This window comes from Plectrocnemia conspersa, unplaced genomic scaffold (assembly GCF_051122295.1).
Source record: "Plectrocnemia conspersa isolate PC_06_02 unplaced genomic scaffold, ASM5112229v1 ptg000006l, whole genome shotgun sequence".
In the NCBI taxonomy this organism is placed as follows: Eukaryota; Metazoa; Arthropoda; class Insecta; order Trichoptera; family Polycentropodidae; genus Plectrocnemia; species Plectrocnemia conspersa.
Window position 1 is genome coordinate 19,017,176 of NW_028277170.1, and position 24,395 is coordinate 19,041,570.

Here is a 24,395-nt window from a genome sequence, read left to right on the forward strand (position 1 = left end):
TAATTGTTTTTTCGCCCTCCTATTAACCAAAATTCGGTTTGAATATACTTTGACCAATATTCTCATATATATCGGTAAGGATAGCCATCATATGTTTAAAACATAGTGTAATATGCAATATGCGACGTCTGTCTACTTTTTCGTCTCCTTATTTTCCCCTGAGAGATGAGTTGGCTTTGTTTGTATTTTGAACCTGATCTAATGAAAGCTCTAAAATAATAATTAGTTTTAGAACTTTCATTAGGTTAAGTTGGGTTAGGTTAATTCGTGGATTTGAACAACAAATGGACGTTTCGCAACTGTCAAATTGAGTTTCATAGACATTTTAGAGCAGTAGTTAAAATATATTTTCACTAGTAGAAATATATATATGTACTGGTGAAAATGTATTTGGACTTCACTAGTAAAAATATAACTTCACTGAAAAATACACATTCACTGTAACATTTAAATAAATAATGAGTATGTAAATGTTTATATTACAACATACGGGAAAATTTAAATCATTTAATTTTACTAGCACCTGCCAGATAAATTATATTTTCGCTGGTAAAAATATATATGTTTCTACTGATGAAAATGTATTCTGATATGATTTTACTGAAATGGCATATTTAAAAAAAATATTTTCGAGACTGACTCAAGATTTTATTTAAGGGATAACCAGATAATTTCTGGCTTAGAATCAGGGACGTCATTTCAGTTTTTTCCAGGGAGGGGGAGGGGCAAAAGTTGGTCAGTCAGTGGTCGTTTTTTTAAGATTTCGATTTCATTAATATTCATAGTATTTCATTAAATGACATTTTTCTGCCCAAATTCAAGGGGGGGGGGATGCACCTACCTGCTCCCCCCTCAAAGAACATCCTTGCCTAGTATCCTTCTATATCGTTTAATTCTTTTTTTTTCTCAATCTGCATAAATCATTGTGGAGTTTGAACAATTGTAATTCTAGAGATTCAATCTTGCAATCGCTTTTAACTATATTTTTTAAAATAAAATCCTAGTAATTTAACAAAACAATGAAATTGAAATTGAAAATATGTTATAGTTTCAAACGTCATATCTGGGTCTCTTCTGACAAATTTTCTAAAACTTCGACTAATATGTCCAGTCCTTGAGAATAGTTGTGACAGCTTCTGATTTTGCGCTCCAGCATGTTTTTTTTTAAATTGAATTTTAATTTCACTGGCATTGCTTTTTTTAATTCAGGTTTATTTCTTATATATTTTTCGAAATGATTATTCGTCCTCAAACTTTCTGTATAGTAGTAGTTCTATGAACAAGCCTACTACAAAGAAAATAGAAATTGAGGATATAAAAAGCGGATAATTGTTTATGACATAGTTTCATGCGAACGCCTATTTTTTTTGTGAATATAAAGTTAGCGTATTGTGTATTAGAATAATTTTTTTTAGTACTCAGGCGCAAAAATCCCCGAGCCGGCCCTGTATGTATTTATAAGAGCATTTAGTTACAACATATCTTATGTGACTAATAAATTGCGACTGCCGGTACTTTTGATCGTGAACTTATAAATGTGTGTACATATTTACAAATGTTAATATAAATATTATGGTGTTTATATTAAACATTACATGGTTAACGATCACGTAACCCGGCACTGTAAAAAAAAGACCATCTCATTGCTTACCGAAATATCTAGCAGTTCGGGTGTAATTTTTGTCAGAGAAGATTAAAAAATTTTGAATCGTGAAAATGAACTTTTATTTGGAACATTTAAGGTATTTTTGACTCTTGAGAACTAACATTGAAGAAATATTATAATCATTCCGTGTTTCAGGATGTTGGTGATGAATTCAGCTGGTCAAATGACTACAATTCCGGAGACGATGACGGTCGAAAAAGCACAACAGCTCAACGCTAAAAACATACAACAACAGCAACAACAACAGGCTGTGCTGATTCAACAGCAGCAGCAAGCCGTACTACATCAGGTAATTGTTCACGTCACATTTTCATTTAGTCCGATTTTGCATATGTAATATATTTTGTGTGTGTTAACAGTTCGGTTTGCATCAGCAACAGCAACAGATGCTACAGCAGCAGCAAACGCAACTTGCGCAACATTTTCAACAGCAGAATCAACAGAACCAGAATCAGCACCTGCAGACTAAATCGATGCTCGGTAACCACACTTCACGTCACGATTCTCGTCTATTAGAAGACTTTGTCATCACAGCGAGACATTATAATGTTTTAGGAATGACAATACCGACGATGCAACAGGCGGGGATGCCAGTTGTGTCGATGAATCAGGGGATGCCTGTCGGTTCCATCCCCCAACAGATTTCCATGGTCCAGCAGTTGAATCCGGTTAGTTAGAGTTGCACGATAGAGATGTCTTGTTGCTACTTTTTTGTTTTATTTTCGCACGCACAAAGGGCCTTTTATGTTTCTTTCGCCATACTCAGTATAATTTTGTTGTTATTTTTTCGTACCGTAGTCCCTGCTTCTGTCTTTTTGGTTCACAGTACAGTAAGGGGGTTCTAAATTTTATGGCCATTTATTGTTCCAGATATTCGTCATTTATTAAATCGTTTATTTTTATTTTGTGAGGAATTTTGCCACTGCAAAGGTACACAATTTAATTAGCTTTTTAATTCAATGGGTCGCAAGATATATTTCAATAGAGGGTCAAAAAATTTTGAATCGCCTCTTGTGTTTTTAATAGACAAATAAAAAAATATAAAATTGTAGTTTACTGCTATGGCAGCACCGGGTACAATCATCGGTCAACTCGCACCGACTGTGCCTTGTAGTACTTCAAGTGTATTGGGAACTCAACAAATGTTTACCCACTCTTTGACTCCCGCTCAGGTACATATGCCATGGATTAATGAAACGGTGTTCGGATTTTTCCGGACCCAAATTTTGCAGACGGGAACTTTGCGAACAAAAAAATAGTGTTAACTAAATCCAATGAATCAATATTTTTACTTCGTGACTAAACGTTTTATCAGTTTTTCTAAACATCCATTGTAGGTATTTTGATTATATTTATAACATTTTTAACTAGATAAAAACGGACAATTATATGTTAAATAAAGGTTGATTAGGTCATTTTGGCGGCAACTTTTATGAAAATGAATGGCAAATTTCGCATGTTATCAACAACTGTGCACACAAATTCAATGCGGGCTAAATTTTAACCCTCTTTGCATTGTTAAAGTCATTCCCAAATATGTGCCCAAAATTTATTTTTATTACATTGAATATGCGGATGACAACCTCGAGCGCGTCTTAATTACCTTTTTCCATTGTTGAAAGTGTCATTTTTGTCTAAATCAGTTCGAAAGGATCGTCATAAAACATAACGTAACTTCAAACATTTTTTTCCTATTGTCTTGCCTAAATGGCACATTTCCACTACTATATAGTTTTACGTTACTTTTAATGAAATTATTATTTTATTGTTTTAAGTTAACACTATAGGTTTATGCATTTGCATTTTAGGTTTACGGTCAAATTGACATATAAGCACAAGTATTTATTTTACTATTTTTAAATAATTTATTTAATTTAATAGTCGTAATATATAAATATAAATATTATTACAAGTAAAGTGGTAATAAGAGTAGCAATAAAAATGATATGCTTAACTATTCGGAATATTTTTTACAAACATACAATTTTCTCAGTTGCTTTTAAAATAATATTAGTTATGTTCCTCCCTTTCCGTGAATACGGTTGCGCTAATTTTAAAACTACGTGTTTACCTAAAGGTGTCGAGGATCGTATTTCATATTTTCTCAAATAAGGAAAACCATTTAAAACATTTTTCAAATCGACCGCCAACCAAATTTATGTGGTTTATTCGGCATATATTAGGTGAAACTGCATATAAATTTCGTTGGAATAATCGTTCATCAATAGAAATTAAGAGTTTTTATGAATATATTTCAGCTTTCAGACACTAAAGCGAATTTATCTGTAAGCAATCCTTCAGATTATTTTTATGTTGAATCGTATTTCTGGGCATTGTTTTTGAAAATAAATAAGACCCCCATTTTTTGGACCGTAAATAAGAAGCATTTGTCGATTTCGCTTCGCTATGCTCTCCTAGCATATAAAATCGCTATAAAAATCAATTGAAATTGTCCAATCCTTCTTTAGCACATCTGTTTCCGTGCAGTCTCATGATCCTACATCACATTTTTTTGAATATCCAATATTACATATTAAGACGTTTTATAACAATATTACAACTTGATGCTCTAAACTGAATTTTGATCAATAGGAGAGGGCAAAAAACAATTATCACTTCTCAGAAATCAAAAATCCACATCAAAAGCAATAAAATCGAGCCGTCGCCGTCACAGTGGGAACGCTCGGTTATCTAGCATTCATATTATGACTTATAATAATATTACAAATTAAATACGGAACATATAAACCGAGTTTTGCTTGATATGTGAGCGCAAAAAACAATTATCCCTTCTCAGAAGTCAAAAATCCAAGTCAAAAACAATAAAATCGTGCCATCGCCGTCACAGTACGAACGCTCAGTTATCTAGCGTTCATATTATGACGTTACGCTTTTAATAATAGAAAAAAGTAATTGAGACGGGCTCGAGATATTGATTCATTGGATTTAATTCAAAGATAAAAATTCAACAATTTAAATGTGTACCTTAATTTTTTTTAATAAAATATTTTAATAATCAATTTCCGAAATAATCAGTGGCCGGAAAAATCACCGATCCAAAGAAACGTTCGCCCGCGTCGATAATGTGCAAATGCTCCAAAACGGAATGCTTTCATTGAGTCCTTAACTTTAGGCTCTCGGGCAGAACGCGTTGCAGTTTCAAGTGCAACCCGGTCAGATAGCCGGTCTCACTCAGCAAAACCAGCTCGCTCAGCAGCAGATTCTGGATCAGCAGATCAACCTGACGGCGCCGAGTCCGATCCAGTCTCCGCAGAATTTGCTCCAACCACCGCAGAATCCCATTATGCAAGTATCCGGTGCGATATTGTCATCACAGGTAATGGTGTGTCTATTTTCGTTTTCACAATAGAGTTTTTACAAGCATGAGATATACTAATCGATTGGCGTTGGATCGTTAGCTGGCTCAGAATCCTCTCGGTTCGCCGCAAGGGACGCTGCATCCGCCACAGAATCCGCTCAATGTTTTGGGACAGCAGATGCAGCAGGTTTTGTCGCCCACGCCGGGCATGCAACCAATGACGGTCGCTCAGCCGACGATCAACCTTCAACAACAGCCTAATCCGTCTGCGTCGCCGTCTCCTCAACAGCAACAGCAACAACAACAGCAGCAGCAATTGCAGCAACAGCTTCAACAACAACAACAGCAACAGCAGCAACAACAACAACAGCAGCAGCAGCAGCAGCAGCAGCAGCAACAACAACAACAGCAGCAGCAGCAGCAATTGCAGCAACAGCAAACAATCCAAAACGATCAAACGTTGCAATTACAAAATCAACTTTCTCAACACATGCTCGCCATACCGATAAGCAACAACATGATCGAGCCTGTCAAAAGCGAAACGGTTTATAATTTTTCTATATTGATAATAATATTTGTTTAAGTTTGATTTATATACTAGATGTACATGTTTTATAGGATGCTGGTAATATTCCTCAACAACAGCAGCAGCAGCAGCAGCAACAGCAGCAGCAACACATGCAGACAAGCTTCCACGATATCCTACAGCAAGGTGCAACACCGCAGACGTCTAAGGCAGCGATGAAGCCGGCAGTTTCTCAATCGGAGACACCAACGACGTCGCAAAGCCCTGTAACCGGTATGTAATACATTTGTCTATAATATATTGCTACCTTGAGCGACAGTTTCTAAAATTATGTCATTCAGATTCGCAAAAAAACCCAACAACAACACAAGAGAACGTTGTTAACTCTACTTCGGCTCGTTTGTCTCCCACTAATAACGATCCCGCAGCGCAGCCACCGTTGATCGTCTTCAATGGAGCCGGTCAACCGCCACAGTCATCGGTCAGCGTCACTAGTGTCAACAGGCAAGATATGACGACGACCACGTTGACTTCCACTCACTTTTCGCTGCAAGCGCAAGACACTTCGATTGTCAGCAGCACGCAAGCAAAGTCAAAGCCAAAGCTTTTGAATCATTTGCTAACTAAAACTCCGCCGTCGGTATCAAAACCAATCGCGAAACCGACACAGAGTAAGGCGCTTCAGGGTAAATCCCCAATGAGTCAGTTTCGCTTTATCTCTCCCTTATTTCATATATGTATGAGTATTAACGATGATATTTATAGTGAACTCTTCAATAGACAAACCGCTGCCGCAAGCCAAGGTGAGACCGAACGTGCTGACCCACGTCATAGACGGCTTTGTGATCCAAGAAGCAGCTGAGCCGTTCGCCGTACGTATCCTAATCTCATCGTGCGAATTTCAATCATAATTCAAATTTAATTTAAATATCAAACTTTCAGGTCAGCAAACCACTCCGCAACTGGGCAAACGAGAAGCAAGACGCCGAGAATGACAAGGTGTTCGGCGAGGGGAAAAATAGAAGTAAGTATTTATCGATAATTTTAAAGTCCTTGATCAGATTTACACAATTACAATGTTAAATTATAGAGAGAAAAATGTTCGAGACGCCATCGACCAGTCAACGTTCACCTACTGTCTCTCAAAAGAGCGAGTTCTTCGACAGTGACATCAAGAATGGCAAGAAGCTCTCCGCCATCAGGTAAACGTCTATAATAATGTTATATTAAATACAATTGTATTATACGATGAAAGATATCGATTGTTATAAATTTTGTTTGAAGCCGTAAACCGCCGCCGAAACCGTCGAGCGTATCGTCACTCTCTATGGCGTCTTCTATGTCCGATTCTGAATCCTCTGATGGTATACTTCTTGACATTTTTAACTTAAAATCGCCTATATATTATTATATATTTTTATTAATCTAGTAGGTTCGAAATCATCTGTGAAATACGAAAATGGAGATGTGACTTCAAACATTTCAGAAGATACTCAACTCCACAGTCTTAGTATTTGTTCAAATACCCACCAACAGCCGATATCTTCGATGGAATGGAGTGTGAGTATTTTATATATATATATATAAATTTATAAAACTAAGCACAGTGTTTCAAGGGTATTTTATATTTCAATATTTCACTGTTATTACAGGTGAGCGAAGTTTGCGATTTTGTCAAAAATATTCCTGGCTGTGCAATATATGCGGATGACTTTGCAATGCAAGAGGTCGACGGTGAAGCTCTTGTTTTGATAAAACCTGAACATCTGGTGATGGCGATGGCCATAAAATTGGGACCAGCTTTGAAGATAGTCAGAGAGATCGACATGCTCCGTCCGGACAAGGCTCTCGCAAAAGAACCTTCCAGCACCACTGACGATATAAAACGTCGCGACTCGTTCGAAAATGTAGGCATGTCACCCAAGAAAGTGAAATATGAATAAATTTATATGAAATTTGACGATTAATCGATTAATTTATTAAAATAAGTTTGATGTATATGATGATTTTTTTGTATATACATACATATATTGATGAATTTATTTTATTTTTGTTCTATCACTATATTTAAAACAATTTTCTAACATACGTACATGATTTTGTTATTAGATTTTATATAGGATAATCATTAGTTAAGAGATTCACAGTCTTCGTAATTCACCCTTTTTTGAGTTATAAATAATTTTAAAACAATGCTTATCTTATCAATAAAATTATTTTTTGTATAAATATATTGATGTTTTTTTTAATTATACTTTACTTTAATTTTATTGTATCAAATGATTTTTTATTGTTAAATGTAATGTACCGTATTTCCTCGAATATAGGCATAAATTTCATATTTTGAAATTTTAGAACGATAATGAATTATCAGAATAAAAATAGTTAAGCGAGAGCGTATAAACTTGTTTCTGTGAGTAATAAATAAGATACAGTTTCAATGTTTCATTACTGAGATACATTTCATTAAAAATTATTATACTTATATTGTGAGTGCAATAAAATCTACTTTACTATCACTTGACTCATTTGCTTTAGCTCGTCCATCACAGTGAAATTTGTTTCTATTCTACGAAATAACTCATATACCTTACTCCAATGCACTCTTTTATACTCAATAATTCTAATTTACAAATTCAAATTCACCCGGCTTATTTTTTGTGTTCATGTTTATTTTTGATGTCCAGTTAATACATCTGGATTTTTTTAGAGGAAATATGGTAATCAAAAAAGGCTGACGTGGTGTCAACATAAAGAAAATATCGATAGTAATTAATCGTAAAGAGCAAGTTTCAGGGTTTATCGCTTCTATGTATGTACATATATATAGTTGTATTATTATTGTAATGACGATCGATGCAAATATTTAGATAAAATATTTAAATTAGGGGAGAAACACAGATTGCCTTTTATCGATTTATATCGACGTGTATCGACTGATTATTTTGATTTGCTTAATGTTTTTTTTATGTAATTTATAAATTTATTGTAATATGAATTTATTCCTGTCCGAATATACTGAGGCGATGAATGCATTTCTTAAAGGGCGACAGTGATCTTTCTGTCATATCGATCATATCAGCGATGCATTGTTATTATGTTCACATAGGGAATCCTAATTAGTTATCTGAAAACAGATTGATTATTGTATTAAATTAAATAAAAAAGTAACTCAAGAAATAAATTATATAAATATAATATTAACATAATAATAATTTTTATTATTTTATGTTTACCTATTGCACATATAGAAAATCATATTTTGATGAAAATGTATCATATCTAATAACATTTCTACGATTATGTACATACATGTGTGTATAATCTGCTAACCGAAAAACTCTTTGGATTCTCTATTTTCACATTTATATATGCATATGTATTTATATATACATACATATATAAATGAAAAAAAACACATTGTCTAGTATAAATTTATGCGTAGTTAAATAATTCATTGTAATTTACGTAAAATAAACTCGCATAATAAAATTATTTATAAAAAAAATGTGTTTTTATTATAAAACTACTATTATAACCAGAATAGTAGAATCTTGACTTACAAGTTTTTCGTTGATTAATGGCATTTTAATTCATTTCAATGGAGAAAATTGAGCAAATTGAATTACAAGCTCCATTACAGAACGTATTAAACTCGCAAGTCAAGGCACTACTGCAATGAACGTCACAGCTTCCATATTGTACACACATGCATTCGCGCGTGCTAGAGCTCAGTCACAAGAATAAAGTCGTATACGACGCACGAAAATACGATTGTGTGTTTTTTTTGTTTCTACCTGCGCTGCAATAAAGGTTATTATCGGGAAACTGCAGCGTATCGGCATAGTTTGGAGAGCTTAAAAGAGATCGTAAACTTTTACACGTATATATATTATTTAAAAAATGCAATTAAAAACATTTCAAAAATGAATAAAATATTTTTGTTATATAGTGATACAAATTATATATATAGTAGATATACATTTACATACATAGAAAATATACTTATTTTAAAATACAATTAATTACATTTAAAAAATAAAAATTCAAAATAAAATCACGGTTAAGTTGGAAGTCACAATACTATCACTTTCTAATGATGTATAAGAAGATTAGTAGTTCATTTTCAATTTTTAAAAAGTCACTATGAAAAATTGTGAGTATCGAATCCAAAAACAATTTGCTGGTAACTGATACCTCAAAAATTCGTACTGAAATAATTTTGTAAATGCGTTGTCTATGTATGCAGACGTATGCGAGAGAGAAGCGATACATGCGCATAAGAATATTCGTTGTCTCGCTTGTTTTCGATTTCAAGGATTTCGACTGTTTTTCATCCGGTTATAAAAATAAACATATCGGTCAATTTCGCACAAAATAAAATATATATAATATCACAGTAACTGGTTGTCAACTCCTACAATATGATTGTCGAGTAAACCGTATGTGTGTTTTTGGATAAAATGTGGATAGCGTGATGACCACTCCACTACTAAATAACCTATCAAATAATATATAATATTTATATTATATATACATTTAAGTGAGAATAACTTGCAAATTATGTTAAAATATAATACTCAAGGATCATGGCAGAGAGTGAATTAAAAAATCTGCTACACACTACTATTTTTGTAAGCAAATTTATTAATAAAAATAGTTTTAAAGCGCATTTTTGAACCATACAGTGGAAGCAGCGCATTTGCTAAATCCGTGCAGCACAAAATTAATTAAATATTCATAGTCCATATTAATTTTTATTTCATAATTTCTGCAAGTATGAGCTTGGTTACCTTTAAGTACCGCCTGGTAATAAAAAAGTACTGTTTTAAACCATAATTTACTTGAAACGGTTTTATCTCACGGTAGCAGGTACGCATACTGGGTCAGCAGATCGCATTAATCAGTTAGTAAAAATTACAATTAATAATTTTTTTATCTTTTGTTTTTAATCCTTGCAAATTATATTTAAATATAATACTAAAGGATCACGTCATAAAGTTAATTAAAAATACCGCTTCAACTACAATTTTGTAAACAAATTTATTAATACAAATCGGTTTATAGCGCGTTTTTAGCCGCGATTGCAGCAGCGCATTATTCTGTCCGTAAAAGTCACAATTTATTTAACACACATATATGTATATATAAAAAAAGCTAATTTTAGATTATACTATTTATTATAAAGATTTTAATAATAACTGCTATTATTTGAATACTATAATTTATTTAATTTACCGATTCTAATAATATGCAAGCTTTGTAATTACTGCTAGTGGCAACACTGACAAACGCCTCGATCTAACGACACGTCAAGTAAGTGTAGCGCTCGCTATTGAGGATCATTGTAAGGTTGTCGGCGCTGCGAGTGTGTCGGCTGTTGACAATTTGTTTTCGACGGCCGGTCGAAAATCAACGACCATTGATTTCCAAAAGGATATAAATGACTATTTCGATGAGGAGCTTCTACCAAACATGGGAGAGTCGCAAATAACGAATATTATGAATGACATGCTGGTAAGTAATCTGCGCTTTGACTTATGCTATCAATACAAACAGTCCGGTTAGTTTGATTTTGATACGACTCTCGATGAAAGCATCGAACGAGCGTTGCGTTTGTTTTGAACAACGCTGTGAGTATGTTTTATGTCATGGCATCGCGTTTTATTCATTTTGATGCGTAGACAAGCAAATTCCTGTGCATACAAATTACGAAATCATCATTGTTGTGATTCGCACGTGGCAATTAAAAAAAAATAATGGTCGTCATGACCGATTTTTAATCTTTCATTATGTATTAATCTGAGAATTCAAGAATATGATTTCCAATCTTGTTATTTTGATTTAGAAATATGCATTTATAAGTTATAATGGAAGACTCGTATCGATAAGTTACTCTGGAACGCGTTTTAACCTGTATAATTGTGATCATTAACATTTTCAACGATTTATCGTTATGTAGTAACTAGGGCATCAAAATACCTGGCCAGACTCACTACCCGGTTTTTTATTTTATTTTTCCATAAATTAAACGGGTAATTTTTGTCCACTATTATATACTGACACAGAGTTATAATTTATATTATATACGTATATTATAAACTAAAATATTTGATTATCGTATTTTGCTTAAATAGTATTTAATTATAAAAATGATGTAATAGAAAATTAAAGTCAATGTATAATTATTAATATTTTATCGAAATATTAATGTACACATATATCGTTAATGATACATATAGAAAACAGAAACATTATACATTTATATTTTACACTTATATTAGACACTGTCGAAAACATAATAGGCAATAAAAACGTCGCCGACGCATGTCTACCGAAGGATGAACGCCAACTATTGCCTTCGGGAGAAAGCTACGGCACATCTGCCTTTAAATTTAATCATAAAAAAACCCGACTTATTGCGATAAATGAGCTCTTCCTGGCTTAATTCAAGTGAAAATTATAGTTTTTTGAAACACTGCAAAAATACCATTAAAAACATGCACAGGAAATGTCCAAAAATCGACGTTATATTTCATTAATTGAAATGGTGCGCCTGACCCACCATAAAGCCAAGCGCTTGTGAGTCACACTCACCTTACGAGTGCAAAGGATTAAAAACTTACCTTTCTTTAAACTGTGTAAGTGATGAGCGATCGATTTGTGAGCAATGATCACTGAACCGTTTTATTGCTTTGCTTTGCGCTTGAATGAAATTTCCTGTGGCATTTTATGATCTCTATGAATAAATTACACAAAGAAATAAATATATTTCCATATCGGCAAAAATATATCGTCGAGCGAGTAACTGTTATATTCTGTACCTAATTGGTTGTAATCGCCAAATGTCAGAACGAGAGTTTATCAGCTTTTGCATTATATATATATATAATATCCGCCCGCTCACGATATTTGTTATACAAAATATTTTTTTATTGCACTTGAAAAGTAAATTCCGTTTAAATTAAAGTACCGCCCCCACTAAACCACTGATTATAATATAAATATCGCCATAGATCTTCATTATGGTTATGTATAAGTACTGTCTTTTTCAGAGGGTTGAGGCTATTGAAGAAGCTTTTAGTTGTTTTTTGGTTCACAAACCAGAAAATGAAAACGAGAAGCTGATATGGTTTCAACAGGAGCTGTCATCTTTAATGAGCAATTTAAGCACAGAATCGCAAGAATGTGCCGTCCGCATTTATCTATCAATGACCGCTTCGATGACCAACCACTCGAAGATGAAAATGCTACTATCGTTCTTGGAAAGCTTGGTCAACACAAACGTGTTGCCAGCAAGGTAATAATACTAATGCCGTCTTTTAAATTAACACTTTATAATCAAATATCTAATGTTTCAGATTGGTTTGTGAAACGATACTATCTTCAGAAAAGCTCATATATGAGGAATTGAATTTCTGGGTGGAATGTTTTAATTTAATGAGGCATATAATCGGCGGAGTCGACTATAAGGGTGTAAGGGAAATAATGAAGGGTTGCCGAGAAAAAGCGCAAACACTGCCAATTCGACTCGACACCGGTAACTTGCCCCAATTAAAGGCTCTGCAGAACGTCATTGAGTATATTTTCGACCGCAATGCTTCACTTTTACCTGGTTATTTTATCGTCACTGAGATTCAAAAAGCTTATCCTGAAAGTACAAATTGGCCACATTGGGTATCTATTTTTCTATAATAATTAGTATATCAGTCTAATGAGGAATATAATTTTTAAAATTAATTTTAGCAATTGGCAAAGCTGCTAGCTAGTTTTGTCGAGAGCTTCAGATCTTGCGCTCAGATGGTTTCCATCATAGGCCATTCGCAAATGTTACCAGTGGTCGAACATTCGGGATACGCAGATCATCTATGGAACCCCTGGCGTTTGGATTCGGCATCTCTTAAATTCTCATTGAAAGGCAACTTACCGTATGACGAAGAGCTACTGAAGCCTCAGATGAATTTGCTCCGACATGTGTTGGAACAGCCGTACTCTAGGGATATGGTGTGTTCTATGTTGGGGCTGCAGAAGCAACACAAACAGCGTTGCATAGCGCTCGAAGTACAACTAGTCGAGCTTGTCATCTTGGCAATGGAACGGTACGAACAAGAGAACGAAGCGGACGAAGGCACGTCCACTCACTGGCTTTGGTTACATCTTTCATCGCAATTGATTTACTTCGTTCTCTTCCAATTTGCTTGCTTTCAAAACATCGTTATTTCGTTACACGATAAGCTGACTACTAGGGATTTGCGCAAAGGTCGCGACCATCTCATGTGGGTGCTGTTACAATTCATATCCGGAAGCATTCAACGCAATCCACTAGCGAATTTCTTGCCAGTGTTAAAACTCTTCGACTTGCTGTATTCCGAGAAAGAGCCTCTACCTGTCCCGGATTTTAGTCGCGCGCATTGCACTCGTCAAATGGCTATAACTTGTATTTGGATTCATCTGCAAAAGAAAGCTCAATCGGAGCATACAAACATGTACAGGCCGATTCCGGCGAGTCTTAAACTGCATTACGAGTAAGTTTGCTCGTTATATATTAAATTGATCTGATTACTGATTTATATATTTTTTTTAAGGTTTCTGCAACATTTGGTAATGCCGAATAACAATATATCTTTGTGCATGGGAGCTGATTTTAGAATTGCTCTGCTCTGCAATGCTTACTCAACGAATCAGGAATACTTCACCAGACCGATGGCGGCGTTGGTTGATAATATACTGGGTTGTCCGAAGACGATATCGAGCAATAGCACACCGGCGACGTTACCGACAGTTCCGCTGTCCATGTGCATACTGGACAGCCTCACGGTGCATTCCAAGATGTCGTTGATACATGCCATCGTATCGCATTTCATAAAATTGGCGCAGAACAAGACCAACCTGCAATCGAACTGCAATATGGCACCAGCTTTGGTCGAAACATACAGCCGACTGCTCGTTTACACTGAGATTGAATCGCTCGGCATCAAAGGTTTCATAAGTATGTTAATTCACCTACACATGCTGATCAATATCCAATCTCAAGACGTATAAAATAAAAATATTTCTTTCAGTAAAATCTGAAATTATGAATATGGTTGGATATTTTTCTATGTAAATGAAAAAGTTTCATATCTTTCGTAACACATGACTTCATAGTCATTTTACGGTTAATAAAACTTTTGCAGCAAATACTTTTGTAGTCTTGTGAGTAATTGAATAGTTTTTTTTAGTGTATTCAGCAACATTTTGGTTATCCTTTATTGAAAACAAACAGCATGAATTTAGAATATTGATATAATTATAATTCTGATTGATATTACAGATTATGTTTTCCTAGATTTTCCTAATCTCACGGATGAATAAATAAAATAAAATTGAGCTTGGTCATTCATAGTGACATCTATTGATATAAGCTGTAATGATAGTTTATAATTAAATATGTCACTGATTTCAGTCTGGTGTCGCACTATTTATTTAGTGGTTATTGTTTGTATTTAGCTCTTATTTTTCTGGTCAAAATTTATATTAAATGGTCAGAATTTATATTAATTGGCTAGAATTTAAATTAAATGGTAAGAATTAATTTGATAGATGGTCAGAATCATTTTTCAGTTGGCAATGGTGTTATTGTAACGCTGTTGTAACAGTACAACTGGTCAATCTGTCAGCATGTCGGTAGTTCATTATCATTATCAAGGTGCTTTTGTAAGGGCAACTTGTTTTGTTGCCGCTCTGTCGTTATTCCTACATACAATTAAATAGATTTGTTAAGAGTTATTCATTGGGTGTTCACTGTTCTGGCCAGTTTTGATGCGAGCGTTATTTATAAAATAATTAATTTATTGCCCGTTTATATTCATAAATCTTATAATATTTTTTTGATTCACATGATCATTCTATATTTTTATTCTGACTATACTATTTTTATTCTGACCCTGAATAATATAATTACGGCCATTCATTATTTATATTCTGATCGTCCTATATTTTTATTCTATCCCTTTGATATTTATTCTGACCCTGAATATTATAAATATGAAATACAGGTTAACACATTGAATACCATGTGCACAAATTTGTGCTTTTCGTAATTTCACATGTTAAACTGCATATTTACCATAATGTATTTATTTAGTGCTCTAGCCAAAGATGTTACTAACATTATATTAATTAAAATAATTGAAAAATTCGATATTTTTTGATGATATTTTTTAAGTGCAAACATACAGATGCGACGCCTGTCTAAATTTTGCTTATTTATCCCTGAGAGATGAGTTAGGTATAATGGTATGCAATGTGTTAATAAAATTCTGACATTTGATTTTTATTCTGACCCAAAGTCGATTTAATTTGCTGCCTTTGTATTTACCCCGTTGTGACGCATTGTGCCACTGTAGTGGAAACAATTGATATCGAGCGTTCCCACTACTACGCCTGTTATGTTGCTGTGGAAAATACCTTGAACTAACAGCAATAAAATATTTATATATTAGACTACTGGAATTCGCAAAGAAATGTTTTATCTTTTCAAGATAAACTCGCACAACCTCCACTTTTACCCAATGATGTGACATAAATGCTATAAATGTTTCTTTAATTTTAGATCAACTATTGCCAACTGTGTTTAAATCGCACGCATGGGGAATACTTTACACACTCTTGGACATGTTCTCGTTCAGATTACATCACATTCAACCGAATTACAGAGTGCAACTCTTGTCTCATCTACATTCTTTGGCAGCAGTTCCTCAGACTAATCAGACGCAACTGCATCTATGGTACGCATGTTTTAACCAATTTACTGATAGCGCGCTTGTATTTTATAAAGTGTACACCTGCGATTATAGGTAAGGCAATTTTCTTGTAATTATTGGCATATTCAATGTTTTTTGGTTTTGTTTAAAGTGTGGAAAGTACGGCGCTACGTCTCATCACGGGATTGGGCAGCTCGGAGGTGCAACCTCAACTATCACGATCGTTTGCCGAGCCGAAGCCGCTTGTTTCAGTGGAAAGCGAAGAGTTGAACAGGGCGTTGGTGCTTACTCTAGCCAGAGCTATTCACGTGACAGGTACTATCAACGTTATGAAGCATAGCCTTATAATTTGATTTAAATGCTATTATTTATATGCATAGGTGGCGACGGTTCGTGGTGCAAGGAGCTCTTGAACGCAATCATGCAAAGTACACCTCATTTGTGGTCGCAGCATACTATTCAATGTTTTCCGCCGGTGTTGATTGAGTTTTTTGCACAGGTAAACTCTCTTTTATTATTCACACTTGACTTTGAATTGATATATCGGTAAAATTTTCAGAATCCTGTGCAGAAAGAAAACAAGCAGCTGCTGAAGAAGTCCGTCGATGAAGAATATAGAAAATGGACTTCCATGACAAACGAAAACGACATCATAACACATTTCTCTGTCCCCGGAACTCCGTTGTTCTTGTGCTTGATTTGGAAGATGATATTCGAAACTGACAGAATAAACCCGATCGCTTATAAGTATGACTCTTAAATTATGCATATTTATTATATGTTGCGAGTTATTGTTTGTTATATATGCACTTGTGTTTTTGTAGAATTTTGGAACGCATCGGTGCTCGCGCTCTTTCTGCGCATTTAAGAAAATTCTGTGATTATTTAGTTTTCGAAGTGACTAATCCAGCTGGAGGACCTCACATACATAAGTGTGTTGACGCCATCAATGATATAATTTGGAAATATAACATTGTCACAATCGACAGATTGGTTTTGTGCTTGGTAAGTGTTGTTATTTAATTTATTTATATGCAAATGTTACATACATTCAGTAACTTTTGTATGAAACAGTTATATAAATCAATGGTCTTCAACCTGGTGGTTCGCGGACTGGCACGGTCCGTGCAAACACCCAATTCGGGGAATCCCCTACTGGTGCGACACAGCCCTGCCAGAAATCGAATGTTAGAATTGCATCAGCTCTTCTGTGACGACTTTTATATTGTCGCGCTCGTGTTTTTACAACTTTTATTTTTAATATTGTGTTGTCGAATTTCGGAAAACAAGTGATTTCTTTGTTAAAATTATAACCCCTACAATATGGATAAAAAAAAGACAATCAGCAAAACTTCTTAAACTTCTTTAGTAGAGGCTAGGACAATATTCAAAACAAAAAAAACAAAAATATTTATAGCCTGGGGCGCTAATTATTCTTCGGCCGGCCCTGAATCTAATTAGCTTAATAGTTAACGATTTTGTGTGGCCCCTGGTTTGATATCCTTTATTTAAAAAAAGACATTCTAAATTTGGATAAACTATATATACGCATTGATTACCGTTTTACTGTATAGTCTAGTCAAATAAGGGTTTAACCTCGGAATAAAAGATAACAAGCTGAAATTTTGCACAGACCTTTGTTTTGGCGTTCTAAAGATAGGGTGAAAAGTCTCATAAGATATCGTGTCTGCTAATCAAGATGTCAAAGGTCATAAAAATCGTTTTTTTTTGCAAATATCTCGCCTCCTTTGCGTCGCATGTCATTAGATGTTTCACAAAACTTATAGAAAATAAAATTTTCTGCAAGTTTGTCATAATTTATTTCTTCGTATGGTTAATGGTTTTCGAGATATAGCACGGGGAGTGGGAAGCGCGCATCCGTTTATAGGATAACGCTATGTAAACTACGGAGCCAGAGCTACCTGTACATTCTTCCACAGTTTCATAGGAAACATTTCAAATTGTTATCTGCTGAATGAACCCATCTAAATCATTATAACTTTCAATCTCCATATCTTCAAAAATCATCATCGATAATGCAAAAAGTAATACGTATGGCCTCTGATACTTCTTGCAAAAGCGTGACCATCCAACATTTTGTCGACAGAATTCGAAGCATAAATTGTACTGAGAGCTTCCTTGATTCCGCTTCCATTCATTATATACCCTATGCATACAATAAAAGACATAAGCATATGAAAGCCTCCTAGTTTCACAACTACTCTGGACAAGTCTGAATTAGCATCTGAAGCTGCTACGATTTCACGTGCTTTTATGTACAACGGCTGATCAAAAGTTATTAAGCATGTTTTTTGTTCATGTTTCTTGGCAGTGTTTATAGCGCACTGATATGTGGTGTAAATTGTGTCCATATTACTCGCAGGATGATGAATGAAAGTAAGAAACAGAATCCGAGAAGTTACAAAGTTCTCATTGTTTTTTGTAAGTTGTTCAATAAATCCATTCCACCCTGGCAACGGTGAGATATTTTTCCACTTTCCGTACATTCACAACAAATCAACTACATTAAATATTTGTTCGGTTAGTTCTTCTACATCATTAAAATTTTGAACTTGAATCTCTTGCTCAATCCGGGTACGACATGATTTTCATACACTAAAAGGGGTATATGTGATAATGCTGCTAACTCCTTTGCACTTGGTTTTGTTGTAAATTTCTTTATGCGGTCATCGGATATAACTTCAGATTTTGGAGTTATTATTTTTATCATTCCCATTATATGAACAGTATTATAGCCATCAAGAATATAAATATTTTTCTGCATTATCCGTTGCATACTGTACTAAGGCACTTGACTCTGATGGTGGATTACGAGGCTGTGGGTGATAAACAGCTAAAATTTAACATTTTAGAGTATCACTATATGAAGCGAAAAAAACAAATGTTTGGCCTATCTGTATTTCTTCTATGAAGAAATAACTGCGAAGAATATTAATAACTGTGAAGAAAAGGACCGTTTTCTTATGGAAGTCATTATAGCATGACTTATAGCTGTGTATTTCGTTTTAAAATGCCCCGTCTTTCCTTTTCTGTTCTTTATAATAACTTCTTGCAGAAAATGTAATTAAGTTTTCGGAATTTCTTCATTAATATTTTACTCGGGGGCGGATAGGACTTGGTCTCAATAACAGAAGATCTAATATCTTCTCTAATAATCGCCGCAGCAGCTTCCACTACGCGCAAGTGTTCTTCTTCCGAAGTGCCTTTTTTATTTTCATACCAAGCTATGGATAAAATTTAAGCTTGAGCATCGCGAAAAGAAAAAATAGGGAATGATCCAATCTTCGTTGTAATTATAATATCAGTTAAATATTTTTCTCTTAATTTGGAAATGATCTTCTTATCATCTGGTACATACTCTGTAAGGACATCTCTCAACTCTTTCAATTTTTTCGCACAAATTTCTTGTCGAGCAATATTTCATTCTTAATTCCTAATAATACAATGAAGAAAGTAATAAAATTATGGTTCAAACGACTTGCCGAGACCACTTTTTTCACGATTGTTTACTTTTTCAAAGCTTATACCAAGTTAAGCAGGTAGAAATACTCGCTGGATTCTATAAACGGATGTACGCCTCCCACTCTTCACGCTATATCTCAAAAACGGTTAATGATACAAAACAAATATTGTAACCAAACTTGTAGAAAATTTTATGCTTTACAAGTTTTGTTAAGCATCTAATGACGTGCGACGCATAAAACGCGAGATATTTGCAAAAAAACAAATTTTGTGACCTTTAACCTTTGATATCTTGATTAGCAGACACGATATTTTATGAGACTTTTCACCCTGTCCTTAGAACATCAAAACGAAGGTCTGTGCAAAATTTCAGCTTGTTATCTTTCATTCCGAGATTTAGCCTTTATTTCGCCTTATTTGACTGGACTAGTAATAGAATAATCAAAACTAAGATATGGTCAGTAATTTTTTGCAAACGGTCAGTAAAGCTTATTTGGATCAAATTGTAGTAAAAATGTTTCTTTCTTTTATGAATGAAAAAACTGCAATTAATAATATGTAACATTTAGTAACATTCTAGTATTCAATAAATAATATCTTTTTAATGTTTTAATATAAAAATAATCATTTCAGGCATTGCGAGCTAATCCAGATGGAAACGAGTCTCAAGTGTGTTTCTACATCATACAACTGTTGCTTTTGAAGGGTTCGGAAGTACGGAACAGGGCTCAAGAGTTTGTCAAAGAAAATTCGCCGGAACATTGGAAGCAGAGCAATTGGTAATTATATTGTTTAGTCTTTAAGTTTTTTGTGTTTTACGAAATATCATTTATGTCCATCAGGCACGAAAAACATTTGGCGTTCCAACGGAAATATCCAGAAAAGTTTGCACCGGAAGAAGCCGCAGGCCCGTTTGGAGGATCGCTTCCAGTTTATCTGAGCAACGTTTGTTTGAGATTCATACCAGTTTTGGACATAGTCGTCCATCGATACATCGAGATACCGCAAGTCAGCAAGAGCTTGGATTTACTCCTAGATCATCTGGGATGCTTATACAAATTTCACGGTACACATATAAAAATCTTATTATATAAGTTCATAAATATTTAAGATTGATGTAATATTATATATTATGAATAAAAAGTACTCTCCGTTGAATTTTCAACATGTTCGTACAATACTAGTTTATGTATATAATGAATAAGGAATATTTTTTTCAGATCGTCCGGTTACGTATTTGTACAACACATTACATTATTACGAGAGGAAGTTGAGGGATCGTCCGCCACTGAAAAGGAAGTTAGTTAGCGCAGTATTGGGATCATTAAAAGATATACGTCCAAATGGTTGGGCCGTTTCGGAGACGTTTCAGAATTATCTGACAAAGAGCGATCAAGAGGCAACCAACTGGCTTCCGGAACTCAACTATTACATGACACTCTTCAGACGTATCGTCGATAGTATGTGCCATTTATTTAAAAATAAATTATTTTTGGTTCATTTACATTTACTTACGCTATTTTTATGTTTAGCTTTGGCTGGTAAGACGCATTTTCCTAACACCGATTGGCGTTTTAACGAGTTTCCGAATCCATCGGCGCACATGCTGCATATTACTTGCGTCGAGTTGATGGCTCTACCTCTGGTGCCGACGATAGTCGGCAACAATCTCTTAGACGTCATATGCAAAGGTTTCACTGTGATTCCGTCCAATCAGCTGCAGGCTTGGATCAACGCGGTCGGTTTGGTGATGGCTGCTCTTCCCGACTCGTACTGGTGCGTCTTGCACGATCGCATCGCGGAGGTGATGACTTGTTCTCAAATGACCGAGTGGACGTACAACAACACGCCGTTCCAAGTGTTCAATCTGACGACCTCGAGAGACTCACTGATGGAGAACAAGTTTAGCCTGACGCTGGCGCTCGCTCACTCAATGTGGTACCATGCTGGGATCGGACAAATCGCTCAGATACCTCAGTGAGTATGAAAACCGTTGCATAACTATATTGCTTTCTTATATTAGGTGCTGTATTTTTTGCGAATTAATTCTGAGACTAAGTGTTGAAGTTATTGGATTGCAATAATACTGGAATTTTCAATACTGGTATTGCCATTATTATTATAATTAATTGACGGAAAATATAATCCGAGGGGTACCGCTCGCATGATTCACCATGTTTATCGATTAGCAAAACCAAAGCATCCTAATACACCGGCAACTATTGTTTCTTATTGCAAATTATTTTAATTAAAAATATTTTCCAAAATATGGACGCTAAATCTTTCTTCTTTTGGAATAATAAATCATCTTTGATGGACCGCTTTTGGATGCCTCCTAAATTTTATTACCAGAGTCCAGAGCACCACTCGGTGATTTATTCCATTAAATATATTACTCATTATTTTTTATCAGTTACGATTATCCAAAAGAACTTGATGAGAAAGGATTGCCTAGAAAATTTTATATCTCTTTGTTCAAAATGCGACATATTTTTTTTAAAAAACATTTATATGTTTGATGATTGTGTTGTTTTTGTATTATTTTATTTTAATTATTGTATACTATTTATTTCTATTTATGTTAAAAGTAACATTTATTAAATTTTAGTTATAAATGTTGATGTAAATATTATAGAATAAAAATTACATAAATACTGCATAACCCTTTTAGTCCCAGACAATTTGGCCTAACATATGCGAAATTTCTTTTTTATAAAATCATTTTTTAATAAATTATGTTATTCATATGCGTTTTAAAAATTTGTAACTATTTTGGTGTACTCTCAATGATGTGAGCTAATAAAATCAATAATATTTAGTTGTTACAATAATAAAACATTTTTTTTTCATATTTATTTACCGTCGTAACTGGTCGTGGCAGCAATAAGTGGGCGAGCACTAAGTCTCCCTCATAAAAAAAAAACATAATTTCATATTTATAATGTTGTTGTGATCCGCAGGATTCACCATTATGAGTTTAGTGGTCCGTGTTAAAGTTATAATTAAATTTAAAATTATACTGTACTGAAAATTCTTTTTTTGTGGTTTTCTATAAATACTCAAATAAAAATGCGTTTGTCATGGCGAAAATGATTGGGAACTTGTACATTAGAACATCTGTAGTGTTTTAGTTATTATCTTATTAAAGCAATATTGTATTGTCTGATTTATTAACGTAATACTTAAATATAGGTGTATTCTTTTCTGATTTCCCTTTAATTTTATAAATTGTTTTTATTTGTTTCAGATTCGTTAAGGAAAAATTGGTCAGCGTGATCAGAAACGAAGTTCAGTTTATATACTTGTGCCACTTAGTCGGGCCGTTCTTACAAAGGTTCAACACAGATATGCCGCGTGCCGTGATTGAAATTACGATCATTCTCTACGAGCTATTGGAGCAAATTGACAAAGCGCAACAGCACCTTAAGTGCATTGATCCAATTTGCGATTTATTGTATGATTTGATATCACTTGTAAATAAAATATTATTAAAATTGGATATATAATATAACGTTATGCACTATTTTTTTAGGTATCATATCAAATATATGTTCGTCGGTGATATGATGAAGAGCGAAGTGGAAACTATCATCAGGAAGCTACGTCCGGCGTTGCAAATGAGACTGAGGTTTATTGCTCATCTGAACGTGGAGCAGATAAATCCAAATTGAGGGATCTTATTTGTTATGATTATAAAAATTGTATTGAACCAAAGGGTACGGAAGTATTTTTGAGTTGTGTTTGTGTTTATAATAGAGCATTTCTTAGTATGTTTTTAACCCTTTTACCGCTGCTGGTATTTTTGCACGCCATTTCGCAATTCGCTTAATATCTTATAGGTACCTATTCATTAAATATAGTTCAATAAATTGATTTTCAGTCTTAAATTATATATAATATCACATTACAAGGCTCAAAGTTTATTGCATCTAGGTGCCCAATTCTTTTAAACATTAGGTGCGATTTTTTTATGGGATGTATAAATGCCTTCCGCAGTGAAAGGGTTATAATGGTACAGACTTTTGATTTTAAATCGCTCATATAATACATTATCATTGGTTTACTTTGAGAAACGCAAGTATATAAACATGAGTTTGGTGGTATAAAAAATAAAAAACGAATAAACCGCAAAGTGTTTCCCTTGTATACCAATGATATTTACATCATTTTTTTCTATTTGTGTTCTTTTTAATTATACATAAATTGTAAAACATGTTTATGGTCGTAGTAACGAAACGAATGAATTTTATTCATTTTTTTCTAATTAACATAAGTAGGGATTTTATTGAATCTAGACTACTTATGTTTTATTTTAATATATTTAGTCTTCTCATTATATGTGTTCTTATATATTAATTTAAAATATTGTGTTCTCATTAAATATGTAATTATTATTTTAAAATGATATTTAATTTATATCATGAATTCAATTTAATTATTAACTAAATTTTTCACATAACATAAGTTTAGAGTTTGTTTTAAATGAACCATTATTGTATTATTTTTATTTATTTTATATATAAATTAATTTATCTCGCAGGTATATGTTTAATAAAAGTTTTAATACGTTTTCCCTGCAGTAATTATTTGTATGAAACGTATCAAAGCTTGCATTAACATTTAATCTGCGATTTTTCGCACATATACAATTTTTAA

At 33.9% G+C, this 24,395-nt stretch overlaps 2 protein-coding genes across 51 annotated transcripts in view; both read left to right on the forward strand.

Moving 5' to 3' along the window:
* Positions 1-7,740, forward strand: part of LOC148234439 (uncharacterized) — a 68,160-nt gene extending 60,420 nt beyond the window's left edge. For 3 of the 50 annotated variants that reach the window (XM_088187350.1, XM_088187372.1, XM_088187351.1), the window contains 13 exons: positions 1,802-1,955; positions 2,026-2,146; positions 2,222-2,334; positions 4,800-5,009; positions 5,086-5,529; positions 5,604-5,784; positions 5,853-6,212; positions 6,277-6,383; positions 6,454-6,535; positions 6,602-6,713; positions 6,796-6,875; positions 6,941-7,071; positions 7,164-7,740. In XM_088187350.1, coding sequence (XP_088043476.1) covers positions 1,802-1,955; positions 2,026-2,146; positions 2,222-2,334; positions 4,800-5,009; positions 5,086-5,529; positions 5,604-5,784; positions 5,853-6,212; positions 6,277-6,383; positions 6,454-6,535; positions 6,602-6,713; positions 6,796-6,875; positions 6,941-7,071; positions 7,164-7,454 — 2,386 coding nt within the window. In that variant the 3' untranslated portion in view covers positions 7,455-7,740. Of the gene's footprint in view, positions 1-1,801; positions 1,956-2,025; positions 2,335-4,799; positions 5,010-5,085; positions 5,530-5,603; positions 5,785-5,852; positions 6,213-6,276; positions 6,384-6,453; positions 6,536-6,601; positions 6,714-6,795; positions 6,876-6,940; positions 7,072-7,163 lie in introns of all 50 variants that reach the window. The other 47 variants (XM_088187357.1, XM_088187374.1, XM_088187358.1 and 44 more) reach the window with 24 other exon arrangements.
* A 3,090-nt stretch (positions 7,741-10,830) lies between these two features.
* On the forward strand, positions 10,831-23,864 carry MED23 (mediator complex subunit 23). Its single transcript, XM_088187954.1, has 16 exons — positions 10,831-11,028; positions 12,567-12,811; positions 12,873-13,188; positions 13,258-14,036; positions 14,097-14,500; positions 16,106-16,280; positions 16,408-16,571; positions 16,637-16,755; positions 16,816-17,003; positions 17,081-17,261; positions 20,373-20,518; positions 20,582-20,805; positions 20,960-21,199; positions 21,272-21,716; positions 22,987-23,193; positions 23,272-23,864. The coding sequence occupies exons 1-16, from the start codon at positions 10,987-10,989 to the stop codon at positions 23,408-23,410; spliced, it is 4,014 nt and encodes a 1,337-aa protein (XP_088044080.1). The 5' UTR covers positions 10,831-10,986; the 3' UTR covers positions 23,411-23,864.
* The last annotated feature ends 531 nt before the right edge of the window (positions 23,865-24,395 follow it).

Excerpts from the sequence above, each read along its gene's own strand:
- MED23 (XM_088187954.1), top strand. The coding sequence starts at position 10,987 with ATGGGAGAGTCGCAAATAACGAATATTATGAATGACATGCTG. Across the intron at positions 14,037-14,096 it reads AGTCTTAAACTGCATTACGA|GTTTCTGCAACATTTGGTAA; the intron begins GTAAGTTTGCTC and ends ATTTTTTTTAAG. Across the intron at positions 20,806-20,959 it reads ATGCTTATACAAATTTCACG|ATCGTCCGGTTACGTATTTG; the intron begins GTACACATATAA and ends TATTTTTTTCAG.